The sequence below is a fragment of the Lepus europaeus genome, chromosome 23 (assembly GCF_033115175.1).
Source record: "Lepus europaeus isolate LE1 chromosome 23, mLepTim1.pri, whole genome shotgun sequence".
Taxonomy (NCBI): Eukaryota; Metazoa; Chordata; class Mammalia; order Lagomorpha; family Leporidae; genus Lepus; species Lepus europaeus.
In genome coordinates, this window is record NC_084849.1 from 8,740,494 (window position 1) to 8,754,142 (window position 13,649).

The window sequence follows — 13,649 nt, forward strand, 5'->3', positions numbered from 1 at the left end:
AGTAACAGAGCCCCTTTCTGTGTCTCTGCATCCATGGGACAGTAGTTTGGTTTCGCTCCAGAAAGTGGTGTGTTCCCTGCCTCCGTAGTCCTCAGTCTGTGCTTATGTGTGTGCCCCTAGTTGGACCACTAGGTTCAAGTAGAGGTGTCCACTTCTGCCTGCCCTCCACTGTCACCTTGGAGTTTGTCCAGGAGGTTTCCCTTGAGCAGTCTGGAGCGTAGAGGCCTGGCCATGTGAATTTAGGGACAGCGCCACAGTGGACCTGCTCCTGCTGTGCCGGTAGGGCGAGCTCCCGCGAGGCAGCAAGGGGCCTGCGGACCGTCTGTGATTCTCTCTTGTCTCGTGACCTCTGGCAGGTCCCTGATAAACCAAGACTGTTTTTATCTCATACCTATTTGGACAAATGCTGGCCTTGCTCCTACAGTTCCTGGTTGGCCAACAAAGTGATAGAAACTAACAGGCTCATGCCATACTGTGCAAACTAGAATAGCAGGAGGTGGCCAGGGGTCTTATCAAGCACATCCTGCCTCTCCACAGCCCTGCAACATAACTTACCTGGGGAGGGGAGCTGTCTACAGGCGGTTCTGGGGCCCATTCCCCCAGTTCCCGCCCCTTCCCATCGCTAGCCTCAACCACGGAAGGGGTCTGAGCCGTCCCTTTCTCTTTAGGGACCTTCTTTGTCTTCTTCTAGCATATCCCAGGTCTTAGCAGACCAGGAAGGGTAAGGAGAAAGGTGCAGTTGGTTCAGGACATTTATTTCCCTGGCAGAGCAGTCCCTACCCAACCCAGAATGCAAGTGTGGAGTGGTGGGAGGGGCCCTTGCTTTTGTCCTTGGCGTTGGAGAGCTTGGATCATTCAGGGTGAGTCAGAGATTTCGTTCTAAGGGCAGTGCAGAGGGTACTGGTTACTGGTATATATGACGGGCTTGGACCCAGTTTATAGGTGATTAAGCCCCGGGGACAGTGTCAGAGGACTTTTAGTGGGCTCTAGATTAGAGATAGCCTGACGCCAAGACAGCTTTTATGGAGTTTTAACCTCCCCAGCCCCCTGGTTCCAGATCACATGAGGCTGTCAGGTACAGGACTCTGTGAGCATGAAAGGAATTTGGTGGTCCTAGAGGTGTGAGCCATCCCAGGGGATTTATCTGTATTGACAGTTCATTGTTTAACCTCTGCAATAAACATCAAGGTTGAGTTTATTTTGTGACACTAAACAGGGCCTTCTTTCTGTAGAGCTAAAATGCTGTCTTGCTTCTGCTCTGTGTGACCACAACACATGGGATTAGCAAAACGCTCTGTCTTTTTGGAGCTCACTCAAGTTTCCCCACAACCACTCCAATAGATAAGATGGCTGTTATTATTCCCATTTTACTGATGGTGAAACTGAGGCCTTTTGTGTCTTGGCTGTTGGCACACGTCACAGTGTCTGAACCAGAACTCTGGTTTCCTGAGCTTGGCCCCAGGTTGTAACCTAGTATTTCCCTGTCACTCAGCATAAGCAGGCACCATCATGTTATATCATGATACTCTCACCGTTACCTGTGACAGCAAATTTCAGCTGTCTTCCTTCCAAAACCACAGCAGTGTGCCTGCGCAGAGAGTGTGTGGGAGCTCCAGGCTCACGCCCGCCCCGCCCGCAGGTCGTGGAATCCTGCCAGGAGGGCATCTGTAAGCCAGACCCTAGGATCTACCGGCTGTGCTTGCAGAGGCTGGGCCTGCAGCCCTCCGAGTCCATCTTCCTTGACGATCTTGGACAAAATCTAAAAGCAGCGGCCAGCCTTGGAATCCACACCATCAAGGTAACAAGTCACTGTTTTTTGTGCCAGACATTAATACAACCATTTCTATGCAGTATTTTTTGTTTTGTTTTTTAGATTTATTTATTTATTTATTTATTTATTTGAAAGGCAGACTTACAGAGGGGGAAGAGGAGGGAGAGAGAGGGAGGGGAGAGGAAGGGGAAGAGAGGGAGGGAAGGGGAAGGGAGAGAGAGAGAGATCGATCTTTCATCCACTGGTTTGCTCTCCAAATGGCTATAACAGCCAGAGCTGGGTACGGTGGCCCAAAGACTTGGGCCATCTTTTTTTTTTTTTTTTTTTTTGGACAGTGAGAGAGAGAAAGAGAGAGAGAGAGAGAAAGGTCTTCCTTTACTGTTTGTTCACCCCCCAACTGGCTGCTACGGCTAGCGCACCGTGGCTGATCCGAAGCCAGGAGCCAGGTGCTTCTCCTGGTCTCCCATGGGGTGCAGGGCCCAAGGACTTGGGCCATCCTCCACTGCCTTCCCGGGCCAGAGCAGAGAGCTGGACTGGAAGAGGAGCAACCGGGACTAGAACCCAGTGTGCCAGCACTGCAGGCGGAGGATTAGCCTAGTGAGCCAGGACGCCGGCCAGGACTTGGGCCATCTTTTGCTGCTTTTCCATTAGCAGCCATTAGCAGCGAGCTGGATGGGAAGTAGAGCAGTCAGGACGCGAACTGGGATGCCGGCGTCACAGGCGGCAGCTTCACCTGCTACACCACAATGCTGGCCCCTCTGCGCAGTCTTTTTTACATTCATCATTGTAGCTTTCCTTAGTGACTGCCCTCCAAGTTTCCATGGTCATTTTCTATGAACTGTGAAACATATGTGACTAGCTACAGGTTGTATTTTCTACGAAAGGCTAGACAAACACATAGTAAGAAGGCATTTAGAGAAAAGAGACCCACAAGCAGGTGAGTGGCAGCCCAGGGCATAGGGGCGCCCTCCAGCCTGTCCTGATGCTGCTGTTCCGGTGACCAGCAGCTACAGCGGCCCAGGCCACCCCGGGCCATGGCTGTGCGGCCCAGGAAGCCCTGTGCGGGGGTTCCTTTGTTGGGGTTTTCATTACTGAGCTGAGGGCCTATAGGGACAGAGCCCACACTGCAGCATAGGCGCCCCTGTGCATGAGAGTGTGCCGTGGAGCCCGCACCAGCACACTTTCCCGCTCAGCGTGGTTAGAGATTGAAGGAGGGGGATCTCATCCTACTGCTTCCTCCTTAGCTGAACATCCTTGCTCCGGCCCTTCCTCAGGGAACTGGCTCCTTAGACGCTGCCTTCTAAAGACGGAGCTCGCTGGGACCCATGTGTGGCACAGGTCAGGCCACTGCCTGCGATGCCAGCATGCCACTTCTGAGCACTGGTGCTCATCTGGGCTGCTCTGCTTCTGATCCAGCTCCCTGCTAACATGCCTAGGAAAGCAGCAAAGGATAGCCTAACTACGTGGGTCCCTGCCACACACATGGGAGACCCAGATGAAGTTCTGGGCTCCTCACTCAGCCTGACCTGGCCTTGGCCATGTGGTAATTTGGGGAATGAGTCAGCAGATGGAAGATATCTCTCTCACTGTTTCGTTACCTTTTAAATAAATAAATCTTTAAAAAACAAAAAAAGGGCCAGCGCTGTGGTGTAGTATGTTAACCCTCCAGCTGCGGCACCGGCATCCCATATGGGCACTGGTTCTAGTCCCAGCTGCTCCTCTTCTGATCCAGCCCTCTGCTGTGGCCAGGGAAAGTAGTAGAAGATGGCCCAGGTCTTTGAGCCCCTGTACTTGTGTGAGAGAGCCAGAAGAAGCTCCTGGCTCCTGGCTTCGGATCAGCACAGCTCCGGCCGTTGCAGCCATTTGAGGGGTGAACCAGCAGATGGAAGACCTCTCTTTCTGTCTCTCTCTCTCACTGTCTATAATGCTACCTCTCTAATAAATAAAAACAAAAACCAGAAGCCAAAACCCAGCAAGTACCCTCATGGAGAACCAGCGCAGAGAAGGCAGGGTGGCTGGTGGTCCTCGTCAGCCTTCTCTCTGAAACCAGGTCCGGGACCCAGAGACTGCAGTGCAGGAGTTAGAAACACTGCTGGGCTTCCCTCTGCGGCCGGGTGTCCGGAACACTCGTCCCGTGAGGAAGACGATGGAGATTCCCAAAGGGCCCTTGGAGAAGTACCTCAAAGACGTACTGGGGACCCAGAGCACAGCAGGTGGGTGCAGTTTGTATGTTGGCAGTTGTCTCCGAGGCGAGGCTTCCGTCCTGGTTCTCACTCTCTGACCCTGATGGAAAACACCAGAAGCAAAGGGACTATGTGTGAGGACAACAGCCATGGGGCCCAGCGGATCTGAGTGCTGCTTTCAGTTTGGCTTTGGCAAAGGCATTGAGCTCCTTCCCCGTGCACCTGCATAGGGCCGTCGTCCCCTGCCATCCATCGGGGAGCACGGCACAAACTGTAGCACGCACACGGGGCGTCTGTTTCTGCTGGCTTGAGAAGGCAACTGCCAGGGTGCACAGGACCCTCTCCTTCTTCACATTACATCTGCAGAGACACAGGTGCCTGGGAGCCGTTGAAGAAAGCTCTGCTTCATCCACTTGACCCTTACAAAGGGCTTTATTCGTGCAGTTCGTATTCCCTTGTTTTCCAGTGGCTGGGCTCTCAGTCGCTGAGACTCCGCCCAGGCCAACTCAGGTGAAGTCTGGGCATGTTGCAAAGCTGCATTCGGTTCACCTCTGCCAGGAGCCCGCAAGGGGCCATAGACTCCGGCCTTCAGGGTGGGGAATGGCATCATGGGAGAGCGGCCTGGCCCAGCCTGAAGGGCTCTGCACGGCTCCTTTCAGCTGTCACATCAGTGTCAGGCGTGGCTTGGCCCAGCCCAGGTGAGTGACATGCAAGGGCCCTTCTCATCCTGAGGCTTGAAGCGTTCCCCATGGCCAGGCGGGTTGCCCTGACTGTGCTGTGCTGAGAGCCAACATGCTGCTGTTCCCGGAGCAGGACTTGGCAGGGAGGACAAAACCGGACGCCAGCATGGCCTGAGAACGGGACTTGTCAAGCGAGTGGCCTTTGCCACATGCACTGGCAGCATGGGTTGGTGGACCCAGCTGGCCGGGGTGGACATGCTCGTCTCATGCTGCATGCCAGATGAGGATTTCTTAGGTCCCAAATGCAATGGGTCCTGCAGGTCTGCTTTTGAGTTTTCTTTGTGTGCAAACTTGCAGGTCCCCTGGAACTCCTCCAGTTTGATCACGGACAGTCCAATCCAACTTACTACATCCGGCTGCACGGCCACCAGCTGGTCCTGAGGAAGAAACCCCCAGGGACACTCCTGCCCTCTGCCCATGCAATTGAGAGGGAGTTCAGGTAAATGGCGGCACGCTGTCTGCTCCCCACAGCCTGGACAGTGCACACCTCAGCCCTAGGGTGACAGCCAGCCCCGTGCAGAGGGGCCCTGCAGGGTTCAAAATGACAACGTGCACCTGCGTGAGAGAGCCCATGTTCTTCCAAATAAGAATGTGTAAGCAACGCTGTTGTCTTCCCTCTTCTGTGCCTTAAACTGTAGGAGACCACAGCTACTTCTGAGCCTTATCTAGGGGCCCTCTAAATAGCAGGTGTGTGAAAGACCCTAAAACTCTGAGGCCCCAACTGTTTCCCGTGCATCTGGCTTCTGAACTCTCTGAGTATTCCCAGAGTACCAGGGAGTTCTGAAGTGCTCTAATGAAATTTTAAAAATCCAAGAGGGGCCAGTGTTTGGTGCAGTGGTTAAAACACTGCTTGGGACACTGTGTCTCTGTCAGAGTGCCTGGGTTCAAGTCCTGGCTCCTCCTCCAACCCCAGCTTCCTGCTGATGTGCACTGTGGGAGGCAGCGTGAGGTGGCTCAAGTCATTGGGTCCCTGCACCCATGTGAGAGACCTGGATTGAGCTCCTAGCTCCTGGCCTTGGCCTGGCCCAGCCCAGCCCTGGCCGTTAAAGGCATTTGGAGAGTCCACCAGTGAATGAGAGATTTCTCTTGGTCTCTCTGCCTTTCAAATTAAAAATGAAAATAAATAAAAATTTAGTTATATCCAAAAATGCACATAATTTCCATTGTAAAAAAAAACAGGGTGTTCATTTAAAGATGAAACATGACATAGGATCTGCTTATAAAATGCCAGTGTAAATGTGAACTATTCTAGAAAATAACATGATACAACCAGAATGAGCTTCCTTTTAGACCTGTTAGTTCCAGTTCTATTGCCATATCTTACATAATTCTAAATAGGAAAAAACAGCTTGATGCATTTATATGTTTACTGTGGTGTTATTTATAATAATAAAAAGTTGGGACACACCCAAAGGCAGGGGTGGGGAACCTTTTTTCTGCCAACAGCCATTTGGATATTTATAACATCATTCACTGGCCATACAGAATTATTCGCTTAGAAGTTAGCTCGTTGTAGCATAGTGGGTAAAGCCAGTACCTGTGATGCCGGCATCCCATGAGTCCTGGCTGCCCCACTTCCAATCTAGCTCCCTGCTAATGCACCTGGGAAAGCAGCAGAGTATAGCCCAAGTTCCGTGTACCAGTTCCTGGCTTTAGATCGGCCCAGCTCCAGCCATTGTAGCCATTTGTGGTGTGGATTCAGCAAATAGAAGATCTCTCTCTGTAACTCTACCAAAAAGTTAGCCTGCTGGGTCCAGCATTATGGCATAGCAAGTAAGATTGTTACCTGTGATACCAGCATCCGGTATCAGTCCCTGTTTGTGTCCCGGCTGCTTCACTCTGATCCAGCTCCCTGCTAATAGCCTGGGAAAAACAGTGAAAGATGGCCCAAATATTTGGGCCCCTGCTACCCACATGGGAGACCCGGATGAAGCTCCTGGCTCCTGGTTTGGACCTGGCTCAATACTAGCCGTTGTAGCCATCTGGGGAGTGAACCAATGGAGAGAAGTGTTCTCTGTCTCTCTCTGTCTCTGTCTCTCTCTCTCTCTCTCTCTCTCTCTCTCTCTCTCTCTAACTCTTTCAAAGACATAAATGATTTTTTTTAAAAAGTAGCCTGCTATAGATTTATTGAATTTCAAGTGCTGCCTGTGGTTGCCTTGGCAAGGCCAGACCGAATGATGTAGCAGACCTTATGCAGGTACAGACAGTCCACACCCCTGCAAGGTACAATGACCAGGAGATGAATACATGAACCCTGGCATATCTACTTGTTGCAACAAGTACCACTGCATGCTGGAGTTGTGTCCTGAGAAATGCATTGCGTGATTTCAGCACACGTTCTTCACTGTACTCACGCACACCTAGATGCTGCAGATCAACCACTCAACATGATCTCTGGTTTTAAAAACACTTATTTATTTAAAAGAGAGCATCAGAAAGAGGGAGAGACACACAGAGAAATCTACCACCTAATCGTTTATTCCCCAAGTGCCCGCAACAGGGAGGACTGTGGCAGCCAAAGCCACGAGCTGGGAGTTGCATCTGTGGGTCTCCCATGTAGACAGCAGAGACCTGAGGACTTGGGCCATCTTCTGCTATCTTCCCGAGCACATTAGCAGGGAGCTGGATCAAAAGCAAAGGAGCCAGGCGAGGGGTGGCTTGGCATTGTGGTGCAGCTGGTTAAGCCACTGCTCGTGACACCAGCAGCCCACATTGGAGCTGCTCTGCTTCTGTTCCAGCTCCCTGCTAATGTGCCACGGAAGGCAGTGGAAGACTGAGGTACATGGGCCCTGCCGCCCACATGGAGACCAGGATGGAGTTGTTGGCTCCTGGCTTCTGCGGGCATATTGGAGAGTGAGCCAGCAGGTTTCTCTCCTCCCTCTCGCTCTCTTTCTCTCACCTCTCATCTCTCCCTCTTTCTCTATTCTGCCTTTCAAAATAAATTTAATAAAAGAAAAATCCGAGGAGTCGGGACTCCAACTGGCCCTCCAGTATGGGGTGTGGGCATCTTCATCCACTGCAGCAAAACACCTGCCCAACCTCTTCTGTACAAAGTGTTTATATATATATATATATTATATATATAAAAGAGAGATCCCTTCCACTGATTGCCCACAACAGCAAGACATGGGATAGGGCCGAACCTGTGAGCCAGGAATTTAATTGACTCTTAATTCCATTTTCCAGGACTTTTTTGAAGTAGACTTGTAGTAGTGTTTTAACTATTTTTAAACATAGTTGTGCACAGGGAGCAGGTGCTTAACCTGGTGTTTGAGATGCCCGTGTCCCACAGTAGACTGCTTGGGTTTGATTTCTGGCTCCAGCTCCTGACTCAAGCTTCCTGCCAACTCAGACCCTGGGAGGCAGTGGTGATGGGGCAGGTAATTGGGCTCCACACATGCAAGAAATCTGGATTGAGTTCCACACTTGCAAGAATCCTAGATAGAGTTCCGGGTTCCCAGCTTTAGCCCGTCCAGTCCTAGCCTTTGTGGGCATCTGAGGAGTAAACCAGTGAGTGGAACTTTCTCTCTCTCTTTCTCTCTCTCTCTCTGTCCACTGCCCCCCCTCCCCATGTTGTTTCTCAAATAAAAAGATGAATAAATCTTCATTTTTCTAATATTAGCATTTAAAGATACAAATTTCTTTCTAAGCAGTTCTTTAGCTGCAACCCACAAATGTTGACATTTTGTATTAGTGTTGTTATTCCAGTTTGAAATCTTCCCTAATTCTCTTGTGATTTCCTTTTTGATCCATGGATCACATAGAAATGTTATTAAATTTCCAAATATTTGGGTACTAAATTTTTTGTAGATATCATGCATTAATGATTTCTAGCTTAATTCTGTTGAGGTCTGGGGACTATTCAATAAGATCCCCGTATTTGTTGAAATTTATTGAGACATATTTCCTGGGCCAGCATGTGACTGATCTTGGTGAATGCCTTGTGTGCACTTGACGTAGTATGTGCTCCGCAGTTGTTCACCAAGTGTGGTAGAGGTGTCCTTAGGCCCGGTTGGTTGGTAGTGCCATTCAGACCCATGTCTTTTAGATCTACCTTCGTCTAATTCCATCATTACTGAGATGGGTGTTAAAATCTCAACTTTGATTGTAGATTTGCCCATTTCTTTACTTCTGATCATTTTCTTAAAAAAAAAAAAAAAAGATTTATTTATTGGGGCCAGCACTATGGTGCAGTGGGTTAAGCCATGGCCTGCAGCACCGGCATCCCATATGGGCTCAGGTTCAAGTCCCAGCTGTTCCACTTCCTATCCAGCTCTCTGCTGATGTGCTTGGGAAAGCAGTGGAGGATGACTCAAGTGCTTGGGCCCCTGCACCCATGTGGGAGACTTGTAAGAAGCTCCTGGCTCCTGGCTTTGGCCTGACCTAGCCCCAGTCATTGCGGTCATTTGGGGGAGAGATGGAAAGTCTCTCTCTGTGTGTCTCTCTTTCTCTCTCTAACTCCACCTTTAAAGTAAACAAATAAATCTTAAAAAAATGTACTTATTTATTTGAAAGGCAGTTACAGAGGTGTATATGTGGGGGGGAGGGATCTTCCATCCACTGGTTCACTCCCTGATTGGCCACAACAGTCAGCACTGGGCCAAGCCAAAGCCAAGAGTTTCCTCCAGGTCTCCCTCCCCTTGGGCAGGGGTCCCAGCAGTTGGGCCATCTTCCACTGCTTTTCTCAGACTATTAGCAGGTCTCGAACTGCTGCCCATATGGGATGCTGGCATCACAGGCAGCAGCCTTACCTACTTCAGCACAACACCAGCCCCACTTCACGTATTTTAAAGCCCTGTTGTCAGGCACATATACATTTATGATTGTAATATCTTCCTGATGTATTGAACTCATTGTTGCATCATTTGGATATACCCTCTTTGTCTCTGGTAATACTCTGTCTTAAAGTGTACTTTACCTGATGCTACAGGTGGCCTTGCCAACTGCATGCTAGTTGCCTTTCCATTCTTTTTGTGTGTTTATATCCAAGTTTGTCTGTTGTAGACATAGAGTTAGGTTGTGCTTTTCTACCCACCTTGACAATTCTGTCATTTCTTGAAATGTTTATTTATCTGAGTCACAGAGAGAGAGAGGGAGAACTCCCTTCCTAGTTTACTCCCCAAATGTCCACAGTGACAAGAACTGGGCCAGGGCCAATGCCAGGAGCTAAACACACAATCCAGGTTTCCCACAGGCAGCCACGTGAGCCATCAGTGCTGCATCTCAGGATGCCAGGGTCAGAGCCAGAGCTGGGTGTCAAACCAGGCATTCTGGTGTGGGACACAGGCGTCTTCTCTTTGTCTTTTTATTGGAATTGTAAGCTGTTAAATTCAGTGTAACTAGTAATACATTTGAAGTAGGTATGTGGTTTTGCCATTTGTTTTTGTTTGTTCCATATGATTTTTTTTTTTTAAGATTAATTTATTTGAAAGGTAGAGTGACAGAGGGAGAGGGAAAGAGAGAAAGGCAGGGAGAGAAAGATCTTCCACCTGCTGAGTCACTCCCCAGGCGGCCGCAGTGGCAGGGGCTTGGCTAGGCTAGAGCCAGGAGTCCCGAATGCCATCTGGTCTCCCACATGGGTGTCAGGGACCCAAGCACCTGGACCGTGGTTTGCTGCTTTCCCAATCGGGTCTCCAACCGGCACTCTTGCAGGGGTGCCAACGTCACAAGCACTGGTTTAACCTGCTGCCCCGCAGTGCTGGCCCCTAGTTTTTAAGGCGGAGAAGTAACTTCTAGAGAAATCTCGCCAGTTCAGCCAGGAGTTATGCTCGTGTTCATCTGCTCTGGCAGGGTGATGAAAGCCCTTGCAAGTGCTGGAGTCCCCGTGCCGAAGGTTCTCGACCTCTGTGAAGACTCAAGGTAAAGTGCAGCTTGGTTTTGCCACCACACAGTCAAGCCAGGAGAGCAAAGTCCATGAGCAAGCTCAGGTTCCAGCCTGGGAGAGGAAAGGCAGACCAGGTAGAAGAGGCACTTTGCAGCTACCGCCCTCGGAGGCTCTCGGATCTCCAGGTTGTCCTGAAAGGTGTGGATGCCCGCTTCTGTGAGAGCTGGTAGAAAACAATCCTTTCTTTAACATTTAAAACACGGATATCCATCTAGTCTCATGTTGCTTATTTTTGTTTATTTTTTATAGAAAGTTTTTATTTAATAAATATAAATTTCATAGGAATGGCGGTCTTTTAAAAGCAGTTCAGCTTTTTTAATTGCTTTAATCACATGCTTTTTAAGTCTGATTTTTGTTCAGTTTTTTAATTATGAAATTTTGAAGCATACAGTAAAGATAAAAGAAGACAAAATTTTACAATGAGCACCTGTTTAAGCCTTATCTGAATTAAAATAGCATTAATATTTGCCACTACTTGCTTTCTGTGTATGTATGTGTAGGTACATGTTTAGTGCACTTAGGAAATAACGTATTTGGATGAAATTTTAAGTTGCTGAAAGCATGCATCTCTTAAGAATACAGACATTTTCTTTCATAACCACAACACCACTATTGCACCTAACACAATTATTAATAATTTAATAATATTTAATACCTAGCCCCTGCTTAGATTTCCCCAGTTATCCCAGGAATGTTTTCTATAACTTTTCCCATCAGGATAAACATTTGCAATGGTTCACTTTTCAAGATAACATTTCAGGGTGGTGAACTGACTTCTAGTCATGACCACAGTCATTAATGACACATCCAGGGGCCACCCTAATGCTGCCAGGCCATATGTGTGCCACACGAGCCACCATTCACCCTACAGCAGTAACACCCTACAGAGGGACATCTGTGGACCCCTCACTGGCAACAGATGCCATGCCCGGCACCCCCGTGTATTTGCTCCCTGGGTTCTTACAACTACCCTTGGAAGAGACTTACAAGTCTCTCAGGGCCACATTGCTAGCCAAGGGCAGAGGTAGGAGTTGCACCTGCTGCCCTCTTACCGCAAAACCCCTCTGCCAACCATGCTGCTTCCCACATTGTCACACTTAGCCCGTGCCCGTGGCTTCTACAGATGAACCAAAGAAGAGAGAGGCATGCCCATAGGGAGCACAGACAGGGGGTGTGGAAGGGGATCAGCTGAGCGAGGCCCAGTGCCCTGCATGTTTGTGCAGAGGATAAAGGAGATGTGCAGTGTGCCGGGTGTGAGCTCACCAGCGTGCAGACTCTGCACACAGCAATGCTGTGACCAGCCGCCCACCGCAGAGTGAGCTGAGCCCCTGAGACACCCTGCCTGTGTCCCTGCCAGTGTCATCGGGACCCCCTTCTATCTGATGGAGTATTGCCCTGGCCACGTCTACAAAGACCCCTCGCTACCAGGCCTGGAGCCCAACCAGAGGAGAGCCATATACACTGCCATGAACAGAGTCCTGTGCAAAATCCACAGCGTGGACCCCCAGGCCGCCGGCCTGGAAGACTACGGGAAGCGAGGTGAGCCAGAGCCTCATGTCTCTGCTGGTCGCTTCCTCCCTGGCGGCTCTGATCCCAGGACGGGAGTGGCCTTGGGACCAGCGCCCCAAGCGCTGGCTGAATGCAGGGTGGACTTGGCTCCCTCTGAGGAAATCCAGTTGAATGTTAATGGAGCTGTTGCTTATGTGGACATTTTATCCTGGACAAATCCTTCCCTGGACTGTAACTTCTATCTCGCTAAACCATTTTCCATTTTTCTTTCTTCTACTACTGGTCAAAGGTGTTTAAGACACATTCTTCTCCATTCCTACCCTTTTCCCTAAATATTCTTTTCTGCAGGGATTTTTAAATGCCACTCCGGCAGTCTGTTTTGTTTTTTTTTTTTTGTGCTCACATACTTTGTTTCTGCCTTTTTCTAGTTTTTAATATCAGAGCTCCAGTTCTTCATCTTTGTCAGCATTTGCTTTGTTAGGGGTTTTCCCTCCCCCCCCCCCCTTTTTTTTAAAGTCGGGTTAATTGAGGTTGACTCAGTCTCCGAGTTTTGACAGACGCGCACACAGTTTCATAACCACCGCCACAGGTCTCTGTGTTTGTATGAGGAAACTTTTGCCCGAGCCAAAGATTCTGCTGCTGCGAAAGGCGATCTGACCGTTGACCAGGGTGGGCTCCTGGCCACAGGGAAGAGATCTCTCAGCTAAGCTGGGTTTGCTTCCTCCACTGCTTGTGACCCAACTTGTGTGTTTTCTCTAGGATCTTAGCAAAGGTCACACTGTGCATACGACGTCGGTCAGCTTCCCAACACATTTCTGCCCCGGAACGGAAGCTCCCCCTCTCCACAGGCACCTGGTCTGAGCCTCTAGACTCGCAGACTCGAGGGGGCCCTCGCTGCCCACACCTCCTCCGAGCACAGCCACGGCGTGTTCTGATACGACGCTTGCAGCACCCGATTCCTGAAAACAGTTTCCCTATGGGTCAGGACTCTTCGGGTTGCAAATTTCAGAAACCCAATCCAAACTGGCCGAGTTCGAATTTTGAATTTGACTGGCCGTCACGACTGAAAGGTGCAGGAATGAGGCCTTGGGGCTGCAGGACCTGCGGGCTGTCGTTCTCAGTTTCTCTCTTCTCAGCTCTTCTTTTTCTTTTGGTTTCATTTTCAGATCCTTGTTTGGTCCAGTGGTGTGGGCCGCCAGGTTATCGAACCCAGGGCAAAGAGAAACCCGGGTGGGGTCATGGGCCCCGCTGTGTGCCAGCGACTGGCCAGGGGGTGCAGTGATCTGAGCGGTCCTGGGTTCCCATTCTGTAAATCCAGGAAGGGGGGTGTCAGCCACACCAAGACAGTTTCTCCAAAGGAAATCTCACTGTGCAAAGCTCAGGTGCCACCCTCAGCAAACTGAAAATACAGGATGCCTCGTTGGGCTGAATTCCATATAAACAATGAATAATTTGTTTTCTTGGACACATGATCTGAATTCCCAAAACCAACAGCCTTAAGGATTTTGTGATAACTTACAACCTAACAGGCTTGCTAACTTCCTCCTCAAATTGAGGGGCTC

The 13,649-nt window shown here is 49.8% G+C and overlaps 1 protein-coding gene across 8 annotated transcripts in view; it reads left to right on the forward strand.

The window, feature by feature from the left end:
* Positions 1 to 13,649, forward strand: part of ACAD10 (acyl-CoA dehydrogenase family member 10) — a 47,018-nt gene that overhangs the window by 12,134 nt on the left and 21,235 nt on the right. For 7 of the 8 annotated variants that reach the window (XM_062182086.1, XM_062182082.1, XM_062182087.1 and 4 more), the window contains 5 exons: positions 1,640 to 1,798; positions 3,822 to 3,984; positions 4,992 to 5,133; positions 10,485 to 10,553; positions 11,936 to 12,117. In XM_062182086.1, the coding sequence (XP_062038070.1) occupies positions 1,640 to 1,798; positions 3,822 to 3,984; positions 4,992 to 5,133; positions 10,485 to 10,553; positions 11,936 to 12,117 (715 nt within the window). The remainder of the gene's footprint in view (positions 1 to 1,639; positions 1,799 to 3,821; positions 3,985 to 4,991; positions 5,134 to 10,484; positions 10,554 to 11,935; positions 12,118 to 13,649) is intronic. The other variant, XM_062182089.1, reaches the window with a different exon arrangement.